Consider the following 15,672-nt stretch of genomic DNA (forward strand, 5'->3'; position numbering starts at 1 on the left):
TGTCACTATCAATTTCCAGACAGTGTTCAGAAGCCATTAAGAACGTTAACAGAATGTAATGCTATATAGCACGATGTGTAGATAGCACTGTGAGGCCTCCTATGCAGTACTGTGTATAGTTTTGGCTTTCAAGCTGTAAAAAAGACAAAGAAGAAGTGCTAGAAGCTCAAATTCAAGGACTGCAGGGGATGAGATATGAGAACAGATTAAAAGAGTTGAACCTTTTTAGTTTAAGCAAATTGAGATTAACAGTTGACATGACTGAAGTGTTTAACATTATGAAGGAAATTAGTATGATGGATCGAGATTGTTACTTTAAAATGAGTTTAACAAGAACATGTGGACAGGGTAAATTTTCTGCAAACATTAGCAGGTTTTTCTTTGCGCAGGGAACCATGATTGCACTGAATAAGTTACCAAGTAGTGTGGTAGACAGTAAACTTCCAAGACTTTCAAAACTCGAGTTGATTTTATTTGGAAGAATTAAGTTGATAAGACTGATGATATTTTTTTTTGGTCTGAAGGGTCTGTTCTTGTCTAAATTTTTCTAATGTTTTAATGTTGTATGTTCTAACGAGATGCAGTATGTGCAAGATTGCATGTCACCAGTTTATTAATTAGAAGTCAAGAATTACTGTTAAAGCAAAAAAAAAAAAAAAAAACTGGCATACATTTTATAAAATTAGTTGAATCAATAACAGGCAGTCACTGAAGCCACTCTAGGACAGAGACAGAAGACACCTAGAGTAGAGGTAAGGACTCTTTGCTAGGATTTAACAATACTATCTGCATGAACACAATATCAATGGCACTGCACTTTTTCTGGTTATGGCCTTAAAAGTAAAGTTGCATCTATGCTAATGCGACATGCATAAAACCAATAATTTATTTCACCTACACTTACCAGGAAAAAGAATTTAACACACCTCAATATGATTCAGGCATCCTGAAAATCCTTCTTTTTAATCCATTTTTGCCATCATTCACTTTTAATTTTATATCACCTTTCAATGTGAAAACTCTAGCCAATGAAGAATAATCAAATATGAAAAACCCAATGCAGATAAGCATACAACTCATTAAGAACATCATTTTGGAGATCTGTGATATTTCTAGTCTTGCAGCCACGAGCACACCTAAAAAAAAACGTCCTTTTGAAATGCAAAAGAGTAGATTTAAATTAAGCCTATTTAAATAAAAAGTTACATAATCCCAAAACATTGTTTAATCTAAGATTTTAGCCATCATGACTATGATCTGCATGTGAATTCAGTTTCTCTCTACATTGCACTGGTGCTGAACACTCGCCAAAAGCTGGAAAAACATTGGAGTACAAGTATCATCAAGCTTGCTGGGAAAGATGTACCTAACGTGGAGTCCACCTCTAAACATTGATTACATTTTTTAATACAAATAATATTATTTCCTAAACGGTTACTGTAGTTTCTTCTATACCTCATACAGGAAGTAACTGAGTGGTGTTTTCTCTCTGTGCTTTCCTAGCCTAAATAAGACAGGTATTGGTTTTAAGCAACATTTGTTTTTCAGTTAATAGACAAAAACTATAATGTGGATAACTTACTATTTGCAAATAATAAGATAAATAGCAATATCCATGATGGACACTATGGCTTTCTCACACACTCTAAAGAAGTGTTATGAAGCCTTTAAATTACATTTTGTGTGTGTATGGCTGTGCCTATAATGCACTTTCAGATGAAATAACACTTCCCATTTAGTGCACAGCCCTGAGTACTGCCAGGATAAGGTCTAGTTTAATATATTCCTGAAAAGTTGATACTTGGTACAGTCAGGAAGGAAATAATAAAAATAAGTGCCTTTTTGATTGATATTTTATAAGGTATATTTACCATCTTTCCATTGTCGAATTCAGTTGAAGCCATACTAAAGCCATTTAGTCTTCTAACATTCCAAAAAAATACACTAAAACTCAAGCTTTCAGCATAGTGTCTGGCAAAGTTGAAGATGATCTCTGTCAACCCTAGAAAATACATACTGTATTGTGTATTCTATATTTATTAGTAAAATATTTTTAGTTTAACTAGTTATCACCAGAATCCTGGACATACTTGAGAAGTGGAAGAAAGTGGTTGTATAATGCAATGTACAGTAAGACAACAAATTGCAATTGTAATGTATACAAGTAGTTGATAAGAGCAACATGATGATTGATAAACAACGTTATGTGTGAACCTGATGTCTAAATTACTGGAATAGCAGATGACTTGCAAGCTAGCTACATGTTAAAGAAAAGCCAGAAATAAAATAAATGAAATTCATTAGCCAAAGGTAAGTAAAAATTAAATTTTAAATTTGGTCATTTCTTCTTCACTCTCTGGTTATGTTCAAAATAGTGTTGAAATATAACCCGAAATGTTCAATGCACTGAACAGTTAATCAGTTTAGTCACAGATCTAAATGCATTGATCCATCCCATTGAAGATCTCTTGCATATTTATTGAATCTTCCCGCATCCCACATTTCTTTACACATTTTTCCAGCCTGCAGTCTTTAAATCAAAGCCTAAAACAAGATTTAATATTCTGTACTGATTTCTTCTAACATAAAAGGTATAATTCAGTTCAGTTGCTGCATAACATATATAAAGATAGCATCTGTCTCACTTAGAAATAAATACTGACCAACTAGTACTGTATCCCTCTGACAACATCTGTTTTGTGCTACCCCCAGCAAAGGAACCCAAAAACAATTATACAAAGGGAAAATAGATTAAGTTATGCTGACAAAAACATCCAATTTATCTAGCATAAAGGGAAATTACCATGACTATTAACAACCTCTATCCTAAAAGCAATCTCACGCTATTTAAAGAATTCCAAGTTAGAGAAAAGACAGCTTCTCTGACTCCTATTGATCTAATCTCACAAAGCAATTCATATTTATTGAATGGTGCAGTGTCTTCAAATTATGCATTTATCAATCCATTTTTAAACCTGCTCAGTCAAGGTCAAGGATACAAGATACAAGAGCCTATCAAAGCAGAATAGAATTCAACACAGGAACCAATAAAACTCACCATAAAACCTGACATGTCTTTGTGATTTGGAAAACAAAAAATAGCTCTATTGTTGATATTAGGAATGTGAAATATTAAAATCAGAGCAACTCAAAGGAGTGACACAAACATCTTTACATTCAACCAGTAAATCAAAATAGCCAATGGCAAAATTGCTTTATGTTTTTATTCTTTATTACCAAGTTATATAATAACCTATGGGATTACTGTTTACAATTTAGTACATTTTAACCCTGAAGATACAAATACAGTATTTGCTGAACAAATGGATTCTATTCTAGTTAAGGCTTGGTCATTATTGCATAGGGATCAAATTTCAAGATACCTGCAATAGCTATTTAGAAATTCATTAGCATATATAAAATTACTAAGTGCACTCTGAAAACAGATTATAGCAAGCAAAGATTTAAATATGTTGAAGTTGTCTTACGTTATCCTGGGTGTTAAAGAGTAAAATACAATAAATATGGTAAGTACAGTGATGTGTAATCCTGTCTTTTCCTTCCTACATGAAAAATATACAGGACTTACTGCATATCTGGAGCACCTTTCAAAATGCCCCTGATGTTGAAATAACTGTATGCTGATTATTCACTATACTTTGTCTACCCCTTGGTGAATATGTATAGACCTATCAAAAAAATCTACCTTTTAATGTTTGTGGCATGCATTCTATAAACTGTGTACAACATTCACATTAAATACAACAGTGCACTCAAAAAGCAAGCAACAGTAAAACAATAATCATGCACAACATTTAGCTATTAGGATAGAAAAGTTAGATACTTACCAGACTTGAGTTGGCCAAATTAGTATCATCTTCAGGCATTGGGAGGAAAACAGCCAATGCAACACAATTGGCAAAGATGGTAAGTAGAATGATGACTTCAAATGGTCTGTTGGAAAAAGTCAAGGAACATACTTGGGGGTGTAGGTGCCATGCATGTCATGTCTACATCTGGCAGATTGAAAACTTTTGCCTTAACTGTTTTTTGATATTTGTTCTTTTACATAAAGAAAATGTATGTCAAGTAATAGTTACAAAATAAGTCCTCACCAAGGTAAAGGAAAATTAAAACAAAGTTAACATTGCAGATTTTATAAAAATAACTTCAGCCATCTTAGATTAAGACAAACACTGCACACATAAATTTATATTTTATGCACTTTTGCTTTGATATCACATATAAGTATTACACCAATGATACCAGAAGGAACAGACAAAAGTATTGAATGTGTAAAATCCTGAAAATTTCATAGGTAAATCAAAGCAATAAAAATCTAATTTTATCTTAAAAATGTATTTACATTATATATGATTAGATTAAATTTACAGATTAAAAAATTATTAGCTCTGCTTAATGTAAAAACTTCAAAAATGATAAAACTTTATTGTAAATTTATAATGTTTATTAATCTAAAAGAGGTTCAAGATTCATTTTCTGTTTTTTTCAGCCCACTGAGCTGATACAGATTGCACTACAGTTGCAGAATTCAGTCTTAAAGTTTCCTTCACGTTCGAGAAGCTTTGTTACCTGAATCACCAGCTCCACCTGGTGATTTATTTGACAAATCACCAACAGCCTCCGAGTGAGTTCACACAGTTGGATAGGCACGGCATGCCTCCCTAACCCTCCACACAAACTTTGTACTAATTCGTTTTCCTCAGGTTTGATTTTATTTTGTTTGTATAGGCTAGATGAACATTACCTCCCCACGCGATACAAGGCCTGTCATGAAATTGATGGAACTGACAGAAAACATCAAATGTACCGACACAATGTCATATAAGATCATTTCAAAAAATGCTTCCAAGTTTTACAACACAATTGTAACAACAACAACAATTAAGTTTAAGCAGTCAAATCTCATTAATTTCATGACAGACCTTGGTTGCATAATCACTCTTAAAAGCAGCTTGGAACAGTAACAAAATGTTGTTCTGTGAAAAGACAACATCATACCCATATATATTTTTGTATTCTTATTCTAACATTTTTATATTCAGTTAAGAAGTAAGGAAATATGACAAAATGAAATAAACATGAAATATAAAAAAATGTATGACTGCAAAATAATGCAAATGCATTTAGCTAGTGAAAACACTATAATTTCATCAGGCAGCAAAACAATTAAAATGCATACAAATGGCAGAAAACCTGGAAAAAATACAGTACTGTACAAAATAAAAATCATACTACGCCTATGCACATCTATATAACAGAATAACATATAAATGTCTAAAGTAAAAAAAATCTAATTATAGAAATATTGTCAGCAATATAAAAATATTGCAAAAGAATTAAAGCTTCTCTTCATTTAAAGTGCTAAATTTCATATTGTACTAAAATGCAATACAGACATTGTAATGCTTAATTTATCTCAAATTCTGCATTGCACAGTAAATCATTGTAAGAATTCTGCAATACAGTTGTAATAATACTAAGTCTAGTGAGTTCTTAAATGTTTTAAAAATACACTTCATTGTGTATAATTTTTTGAAAATATATTTTGTATTTATATATATTCATAGGCTATCTTGTCTTGAACCTCATACGCATTAAAGAATTGAAATGGCAGCTCAAAAATGTATCATCCAAACTGAAAAACTCTTAAGCTGTGCCTGTCACTAAGGCAACCTCGCTGGCTCTTGACATCACTAATATAAGATTAGAATTTACTGTATTCAGAAATAGTTGTATTACTTACCATATAAATTCATTTAGTTAGTTTTAATCAGTACCTTTGATTAATGTATTTATCACTATACCTGCTTAACACAGTCCAGGTTCACAGGGCTTCAAAGCCCATCCCTGTAACAACTGGCACAAAGCAGGAACCAAATGCAGATTGAGCAAGGTACATTCACAACCACACTACATAAAGTTACACATATATATGGGTTGTTGCAGAAAAAATACTACTGTGCCATCCAACATGGTATTGTCAACAAAATATTTTATTTTACTCAAGATTTTTGCTCAATTCTTTGCCACAGTGGTTTAGAATATTTATTTGCAAGAACACAATATATGTTTGACAAGAACACACTGTTGCACCCAACACCTGTCATTTCCTATTAACCTAATGTTTCTATGTTTCTACAGTATTGTCAAACTGAGACATAAAGTCAAACATTCTACTTTCAGATGTTTGCCATCCAGTTCCATGTATTCACAGTCTTCAGTAAGAACTTCCTAACATTTAAGTATGTGTAATTTATCCTTAACTAATTTAAATCTGAGCCATCTTGTTCTTTTTAAAGAACTTATTGTTAAAGTAACAGGTGATATCCACTTTTAACTCTTCCCTCTTTCCTTAAAGCAGATTCCTTAAAGTTCCAAAATAAGTCTAATAGATCTTTGCTTTGTTTTCCTCAGTATTGTTACGTACTTCTTGAGATACAGAGACCAAAACTGCAAATAATATTTCAGGTATGGCCTCACAAATGAATAATATAGTTTAAGCTTAACCTTCTTTCACTTTCACTCCACACAGTACACAATAAATGCTAAATATTTTATTTTTTGTTCACGTGTTTTATATCATTACATGGTAATAATCATCTTCAGTCTCTTATCAGGAAAATAATTTTAACACTGAAATGAAAAAGTGAGTTGAAAAAAAAAGATAATCAGTTTACTTGAATAACTTTTGGTGGAGCTGTTGCCTCAGCTTTCCTGTATAACAGCTACTCTGCTGGGCCTGAAAAGCTTCCTTAATCATTTTATGCCATTTTGGAGTAATCATTAAAGTAGGCATCTGAACTATTGATAAATCAAATGTATCATGTCACTTTTGAATTCCAAACACAAGCTCAAGACTTACATGCCGAAGTCTCTTTTTACTGCCCATCAAACACCTTTACATGATCTATTTTCAAATTAAATAATGCAATTATGTCACCATATGGGGGAACAGACCTTTTTCTATTGGACAGAAGGTAGAAACACACTAAACAGAGCAATAAATAAAAAATAAATGAGCATGATATTTGCACTGCTATGAATGTTGTCAGTGCTGTGTCATTAGTCTTCAGAAACCCATACTTTTCTTAAAGTTTCTGACCAGAATTTCTATTTCTACACAGTGTGGACCAATGGGTTCCAGTGTGTACATTGATGCTCAGTTTTCAAAACATTTTAAAGTTGTAAACAAAAAGTATGAGTTCTGTTTAGTGAGCAAGGAAATAGTGATACAAATTCCTCAATGGAGGAGAGACAACGGAGAGGGAGAATGATATTAACAAATCTTAACAATTGTAAAGTTTAGTAATTGGTAGAAAGTTGTTTTGAAAATTGTCTTAACATATTTAAATAAAATAGGAATTAGAATACCTGTTATGGCTTCTTCTCCCAAACTAAATGATTAAATATTAACATTTCTAGCAGCGTTGCTAAATTTAGTGGTGCACCATCTGTGGGAATGCAGATGTATATTCCTTTATGTAAATATTAATAAAATGCATTATTCTTACTTCTATAGATTAAAAAAATCACACACAAAACCCAATATAGCACTTTTAATGGTAGTAATGATTCAGTATCAATTACTGGTACACATTTTTTTTCATCTACTTAGTTGTAACCAAGCTATTTAGTAGACTGTGTACAAAGATATGTGCACCCAGACACATCATAAAATCCAGAGAGATATGTAATCAGGGTCATGTTCTTAAACTAAAAAGCTTAATCTTGGCAATTGCTGTTCAAAGCAATAAACTACATTTCTGCATATGTGCTATGCTGATTGGCAACTGTAAATTGGTCTTGTATAAGTGACTATGATTAGTGTATGTTTGCCTTGTCATGGACCAGTACTCCATCCAGAGATGGTCATTGCTTTATGCTCAAACATGCCGAATTAAGCTCAAGCCCCTGAAAGCCTAAATTAAAGCATAAGGGATTCAAATTGACATTTTTCTGCAAATATTCAATTATATTAATTTTAGGAATGGACAGCATCTCTGAGACTGTTTTTCACTGTTTAGAGTCTTACATCAGCGTTAGGCAAAACTTGTCCATCAACATTGTTAGCTCCAGTTGCGTAAACAGATCCTCAAAGCTCTGTACTTAACTCACTATAAAATGTTTGACTTTGAGTTTTGTATTAGTTTTATGCAGAAGATGCTCAGTTATTTAATCTGGAGTATGAACAGCCTTGTAGAAATTAAATTGTACATTTTTTTAAAATTCAACTACAACGAAATAGAACTTTGTTGGCAATAAAGCACAGCTAAACAGATTTAACTCCTTTTCCTGTCACTCTGATGATACAATTGTGCTTTTGTCTGTATTGAGGAATCAACTCATATACAGTATTTCTATTTTTAATCCATTACATTAACTTCAACTGGTTTCACAACAGGATCCTCAGTCACACATGCTAGCATTTAATGTCTGTTTTGTTCAACCTTTCCCCGGGTGCCTGGCATCTACCAAAACTGAAGACAAAATTTTGATGCTGAGTCATAAAGCTTTATCTGGCCCTGTACAACCCTATATCAGCAACATTTTGCATCAATACCCATCACTCCACACACTCCAATTCACCGATACAAGCAGTCTTGTCATTCTTCTAACTAATCCATGTGCCATGAATAGTTCAATTACACCTAGACTCGTTAGAGGTCTCTGTAAATTTAGATCTTCTGACGCATTCCATTTAAAACTCATTTGCTTAAGAAGACATTTAACTTCCAGTACAATTCGTACCCGCTCTTTGACTGTTACTCTCTTTGACTAGACTTTTACTATGAGATATTTTTTAATAATTTCTACCTATCTGGCTTTATTATTCACTGTTTCCAAGAACTTAATTCTCATTACATGTTAGTTATTCAATTATTTTTGTAATACGTCTGATATTGGTCTCACTGAAGTGATGTTTCTTTTTAATTTCTCAGATGAGTTGTTTTAGTTCAGGATATTACACATTGCACATTTATTACAGGTCATATCTACACTGTCTACAAAAAGTGAAAATAATCATTGCAAAAGTGTTGTAATTGCCTTCATACCCCATAAACAGAATATCAATCAATGGAACTTTTTAATGACTAGTGTTTCTGTAAGCATTCTCTACTGAATTATATCAGTTGCATTTCTAAGATTTTTAATAGCTGTTTTTACAATGTCTTACCTAATTTCAGTATACCATATTACATACCATTGATGTAATGCATACTGCACTAAGAGAAAGTTTTAAGAGCATGTACTGTATATGAAAAACTAAGGGTTACACTGAGATTTGGAAGTTGTGAGAACTCCTTAAAGGCTTTATGTGTCCTCTTGACATCTTAACAATGAAAATGGGTGTGGTCTTTCAGCTGCCTAAATGCTCTTGCAAGGGAGGTCCCTTGATAGTTTCCTAAAAAAACAAATGTGGTATTCTCCCTTACAGGCCCAAAATACTATTATACAACGCAGATTATTTTATTTATTAGCAAAGTGCCAAAATTCCCAGTTTATCCACTGTCAACAGACCATTCTTAAAAATATTTTGAAATATGAAAAGGGCTATAACCATTGAAAATATACAGTTTATAACCTTAAATTACACATTATTAAATCATTATCAGTTGACAAAGACATAGAAGACATTGGAAGCAATTAATAAAATAACTGACAATATCAACATTTTTGTCAAAAAGCAGAGATGCTGTATATTGAAATTCTAAAATTATCTGATTCTGGTAAAATTACAGTTCATATTACTATGGAATAAATTACAATGATTATTTCTATGAAATTCAGCTGATTCATTTGTATCATTATCATTAACATCATCTTATATTCATTGATTGTGCTTTTCAAGAAAACCTCAAATTTTTTGCAAAATTAATTGCTTGAGCCAACAACAAAAGAACAAAACATACTCAGTTATGGAAAAGTTCTACGTATCTTGACTTAGCCCAATTCATTATAATACTGCCAATCAATCCAATACATATTTTCAGACACTACTTCCAGAACCTATTCTGGGTATGACATTAATCTGCATCCAGCCCTGCATGTAGGCTCTCTAAGCTGCAGGGAAAAATGTGGGGGTTGGTAGCAGAATTGGCACTCCGGCCACCATAAAAAAAACCTTACAGTGGTTCCATTCCATCTGAACTAGTGTGGTGCTGAGGTGTCGCCCATTTCATAGCTGTACTCCACAGTTGATTTTTTCATGTGGTGGGTGCGGCAATGTGCTCTATCAGAGTGTGCTCCTAACCTCTCTCTCTCTCTCTTCCAGAACAGTTTTTAACAGCCAACAAAAGATGCTAAACTACAAGAATGTAATGTTCTTCATGTATTAAATATTATACTTGACAAATTATGTATTTCTTAATGACCATACAGTAGCATAGTGATTAATGCCTGGAGAATGCCTTAGTGAAGTTTACATATTCTTTCTGTCTATGCTGATTTTCCTCTAGATACTCTCATTTTGTCCCCATATCCTGAAAACATATACAGTAGTTCTTCAATAAAGCTATTGATTTCACTATGTGGTAATGAGTCCTATTCTTCTAATTCTATTGTGTAAAGTACACAAAAACATATTCACAATTTTTCCTTTGTCCGAGTAAGAGAAGTTACTAATCAATCGCACAGAACCATACCTTGAGTGACAAGTGTGATGATGTCCAGACTGAAGCTACATGACAGGCTAACAAATAAAATGTACCCTTCATCATGTCCTGCCACATTCACCTATAGGGGGAATCCCTCATGAAAGCTGCATGTACTGCATGATAGTCGCTATTGAATAGGGGATTTTACAGGGCAAATATGGAACCAAAATAATGCAGGACAGGAAAACAACACAGTGAAGGTCATAGTAAGAGACAGATCAAGAGAAAGAGAGAGAGATTATCTATCTCAGATTATCTATCAGGGTATCTCTGAGTTCTAGTATGGGAAGAGGAAGTACTGCAAGGGACAGTAAATTCTGACAGTGCAGATGGTGTTCAAGAAAGGAATCTTAAGAAGCTGATTGAGAGAGACTGTTACATTATTGATGGAATTCTTTGTTATTCCCCCCACAAGTCTTTGAATGCTAGATCCATTTAAAAATGCAATACATTTTTATTAAATGTAAGACACTAAAGCACCTCAACTCCTTTCAGCTGACTTTTGGTGTCAGTGATAACCCACCTGGGACAGGTGGAAATCGGATCATTCAGAGGGCAGGTGAGACTTTCGTAATCTGCACTTGATCTTAGAAGTGATTTTTGGGATTAATATGGAAACTTAAGAAGACACCCACTGCCATATGGACAGAACATATGATTTAGTTTGTTTAGAACTTGATGGTTAACTAATACAAAAATGACTCTGAAATGTTCAAGTGAATGCTTTACTTAAAAACAAACACAAAGGAGCAACAATGTTTGGAAAATTACAGGTCATCAACATGCAATTCTTTTATGGGGTTCACTCTACAATGACAAGGCTCTATGCCCTAAAAAGGACCATGTCTGCCTATCGTAGCAAGTACACAACTTTTATAGGTTTATAGGGTCATTACTGTCATGGGACATGGTGACCACTCTTGCCAGCCATGAAATTTCTAATATAAAGGTATTCATTTATGCTATACTGAAATATCTATGTCAAAAATATTTGAAAAAAGTCAGATCACTGTAAACAATTAAATAAGTAAACTGATAAGCACCCTATATTGTTACTTAAAAAAATCTGACCATTATGTTCATTGCATGTTTCAGAGACTTTTGACAAGACAGAAGAATGAGGAGGGACTGGACTCTGGGCTCATTTCATAACCCAGCTGCTGCCTGCATGGAATCCGCATGTTTCCCCTATTGAACTTTTTTTACCTTTAGCTTCCTTTCAAATTGTAAAGAAATGCATTTGGGGTAAAACAAATAAAGAAAATCAGCTTGAAGTGAGTATACAATGGGATTTACACACATATTTTGTGCATGCTATATATATATATGTATTTTTTCTTTTTGAATAGGCAGTGTTCTCTGTTGCTAAGGTAATGGAGTGTAAACCATTAAGTTGCCGGTTGAAGAAAACCAACTGATTCACTTAATGAGCATGACAAAGTCATAACTCAAGCTAGTTCTCCATCTATTCAATTTTAAAATGACTGTTAGTTTTTATACCTGGTAATTTGCATGAGATGGAATTCACTATGAAATGGTGCTATGAAAGTATTTTAGTAGCTGAGATACTGTTCTGTCAACAGAAAGTTTACTGTATTATTCAGTCTGGCCCTAAACAAGTTACATCACCTGTGAGAGATCCATCTATTAAAATATGGAAATAATCACATCACCATCTTCATCACATATTGAACAGATATTTCCAAAGTATAACTGGAATAGCCAAGAATATGGAAATAGTACTTACCTATTTTATCTAGAAAGTTGCATGGGTTGTATTCAATGAGGAAAAGTCAGTCAGTCAGTCATTATCCAACCCACTATATCCTAACTACAGGGTCATGGGGGTCTACTGGAGCCAATCCCAGCCAACACAGGGCGCAAGGCAGGAACAAACCCCGGGCAGGGTGCCAGCCCACCGCAGGGTACACACACTAGGGACAATTTAGGATTGCCAATGCACCTAACCTGCATGTCTTTGTACTGTGGGAGGAAACCGGAGCACCGGGAGGAAACCCATGCAGACATGGGGAGAACATGCAAATTCCATGAAGGGAGGACCCGAGAAGTAAACCCAGGTCTCCTTACTGCAAGTCAGCAGCGCTACATGTGGAAAAGTGTTATAAATAATATTGTTTTCATTTGCACTTTGTACTATTGGCTAAAGTGTCATATCATTAAACCATGTTGCCACCAATAACTCACTTTATAACTCTGATCAAAATCAACTGTACAAATACAGAAAAAAACTGCAGTATGTAGGTAAGGCCTGTAAGTGTATGAACTTCACAGCTCTGTTAAAATTAAATTAATGGAAAACATTTTGACATGTACATTAGAAATCATGCAATCTTCCATTCCTTTTGTCTTTAAAGAGACAAGACTCTTTTGGCTGCCCCCATGAAATATTCTAAGGCAGCAGCTGCTCTCTTCAATCACAATTACGTTTTCTAGCAGAGTCAAAGATGCACATTGAAATGAAATGCAGGGATGAGCACAATAACTGCAATGTGACCTTATCTTTGAAATGCTTTTTAAAATAGAATCTTCCTTTACAACATTTGCATTTAACTTCAGGTTCAGAATATGCAGAAGTAACAGCATGCTGTATGTTGGAAAGGTGCTTCTGCTTTTTAAACTACTCTATATTTGTAAGCATGTGTTTCATGAAATCTGTGCCACAAAGAACAACTAAGTGCATCACAGGACTAAAGGGAATATCCTTTTCTGGCTGCTTTAAGCTTAAAAAGTGAAGGTCACATAAGGAACTCATCTGGGTGTTCAAATTTTTCAAGGACACTGTTATTGCTGGGTCCTGAAAATTGTCTACATAAATAGAGAATTACTATCTTAATGACATTTTAAGTAGCAGTACATATAAGCAGCACTACACACAAAATGTTATGGAAGTCAGAAGCAGCACAAGTAGCTCCAGTATAGTTAATGGAGACCTTGACAGATTTGGATGGAATCGTTGAATGAAATAAATGTCACTTAACCAAATAAGTTTGATGTAATGCATAATCTCCTCTCATATGTAAAATCTGTTATCTGCTTTCTTATAAATTAACAGTGTTAAAAATTTAGAAGATGCCCGAGTGTTCTTGGGTGAAAAATACACTTCCTAAGGCACAAAAGAATTTTAAATGTCTGAAAGTTTTAATGTAACATCAATAAACACATTAAAATTCATCCATCCATTTTACCATTAGCCTTAGAAAGATAGGGAAAGAAGTAAATTAGGAACTGATGCCCAAAAGCATTGTTAGAAACATCTGGATGGGAGGGTAAACAAATACATATACACTCACTCACACATGGCCATGTCTTGGAAAGAGATAAAAACAAGAGTAGAAATTCAAACGGTCAGTTTTACTTTCTGTACTTGTAAAACAGGAAGGTGTCATTTAAACAAAGCAAGCACTGAAAAAGTTTATTTATTCTTTAATAAATACAACAAAAAATGAATAATATCGAAAAGCCTGGTTACCTAGCTTTTCCTCAATTATTTTATTTGTCCAGGACTGCGAGACAGAAAAGCAATTTTTATCATTACGCATGACCTCAATCTGTCCACTAGAGAGCAATAATTTCCCCCGCCTTCTGCCTTACTTCTGTTAATAGAAACTGACACACACGAACAGCTGTGGACACCAAGAATATCATCTTCATACTTAAATATATAAGAAAGCTCAAAACCTCAATCAATGTCTTGACATATTCTAAATCATTCTTCCGTCACTTCAATGTGTTAATGTGGCTATTCAGTGTCTACCCATTTAGGCTAGCAGTCATATAATATGCAAAGTGTTTATTCTGTTACCATCAAAAAGGCACCATTTTGCTTTATTGAACAGATAGTTAGGGTTTAACAGCTCATAAACCTTTAAGAAAAGCAATCTTAGTGTCAATAAAACATAAAATGGAGCTCACAGACCTGAATTCCAGAATAGTTATTTAAGACACAAAACTAAATAAATCTGCAGACCAACAAGGATAACTAAATTCAGTACATACCATATAAGCAGTACAGCAAAGAAGTCCCCCTCTCCTTTCCTCTATACAGGTCCAAATCCATCTTGTCATTTCTTTAACTTCATGTATTAAGAAAGACCTGTTTATCCCCAGACAAGCCCATTTCATACCAAAAATGTTATATTTCTCTGAAAGCAACATCCAGGGTAAGTAATTCCAAATGATGAGTTGTATGAGTTGGAGCACTTGTAGCTCATTCCATTGCTCTCAGATAATAATTAAATATTTTCAGAAAAGGCAACAGAAACATGCTGAATGCTTGTCTTTGTAATCAAAGGATACTTCCATTCCACAATACTGATGCAAGCTTTTCTGAAGGGGTTGCGGAGGGTCAGACAGCACAAGGCCCTGGCCGGTCGAGGGTTGGCAGCAGTGGCCTGTTTCTTCAGTTTCTCCTTCTGTTTCTTCCTTTGTAGTGTGTCGCTGTCAGGGAGAGCAGCCACAGCGTTGGGCTCCATGTCAGCTGCTCACCTCTTTTGAGTAAGTTTGCTTTTAAAATATGATTTTTTCCTTTTTTTCCCCTCACCCCCCACCCTCCTTTTCCCACACGTACACTCTTGTTTCCTCTATCCCAGGACACGAAGCAGGACTAGGACCCAAGTTTGCCCGCTGTGGCTGCTTCTCCCTCTCCTCCTATCCTTCACGCTTTCGAGTGCCTTTTTGCTGAGCTGGGTTTCTGTAAGGGTAAAACAACACCGTGCAGGGGCACCAGGAGCGGCAGGCTGGGCTTTGGCAGCATGATTTAAATTTAGATGCTCGGCAGAGTTGACAAGCAGCCACAGCAGTGAAGCAGAGCTGAGGGGCCGAGCTTCCTAAGCTGTCAGGCTCCTGAGGCAGCAGAAAAAAATGGGCTCCACAGCTGTTGTCAGCGTGTCCTGCTAGCTTTCACAAAGCTCATCTTTGGAAGTTATAGAGTAGGAAAAGAAGGAATAAACATTTACAAAAGAATCAGGAAATG

General features: G+C 34.5%; 1 protein-coding gene across 2 annotated transcripts in view; it reads right to left on the reverse strand.

Annotated features, from left to right (window-relative positions):
• Nucleotides 1-15,433, reverse strand: part of LOC120525930 (voltage-dependent L-type calcium channel subunit alpha-1S-like) — an 89,712-nt gene extending 74,279 nt beyond the window's left edge. The window contains exons 1-2 of one of the 2 annotated variants that reach the window (XM_039748629.1): nt 14,997-15,433; nt 3,849-3,954 (exon numbers count right to left, since the gene is read on the reverse strand). In XM_039748629.1, coding sequence (XP_039604563.1) covers nt 3,849-3,954; nt 14,997-15,172 — 282 coding nt within the window. In that variant the 5' untranslated portion in view covers nt 15,173-15,433. The remainder of the gene's footprint in view (nt 1-3,848; nt 3,955-14,996) is intronic. The other variant, XM_039748630.1, reaches the window with a different exon arrangement.
• Between the last annotated feature and the right edge of the window lie 239 nt (nt 15,434-15,672).

This window comes from Polypterus senegalus, chromosome 3 (assembly GCF_016835505.1).
Source record: "Polypterus senegalus isolate Bchr_013 chromosome 3, ASM1683550v1, whole genome shotgun sequence".
In the NCBI taxonomy this organism is placed as follows: Eukaryota; Metazoa; Chordata; class Cladistia; order Polypteriformes; family Polypteridae; genus Polypterus; species Polypterus senegalus.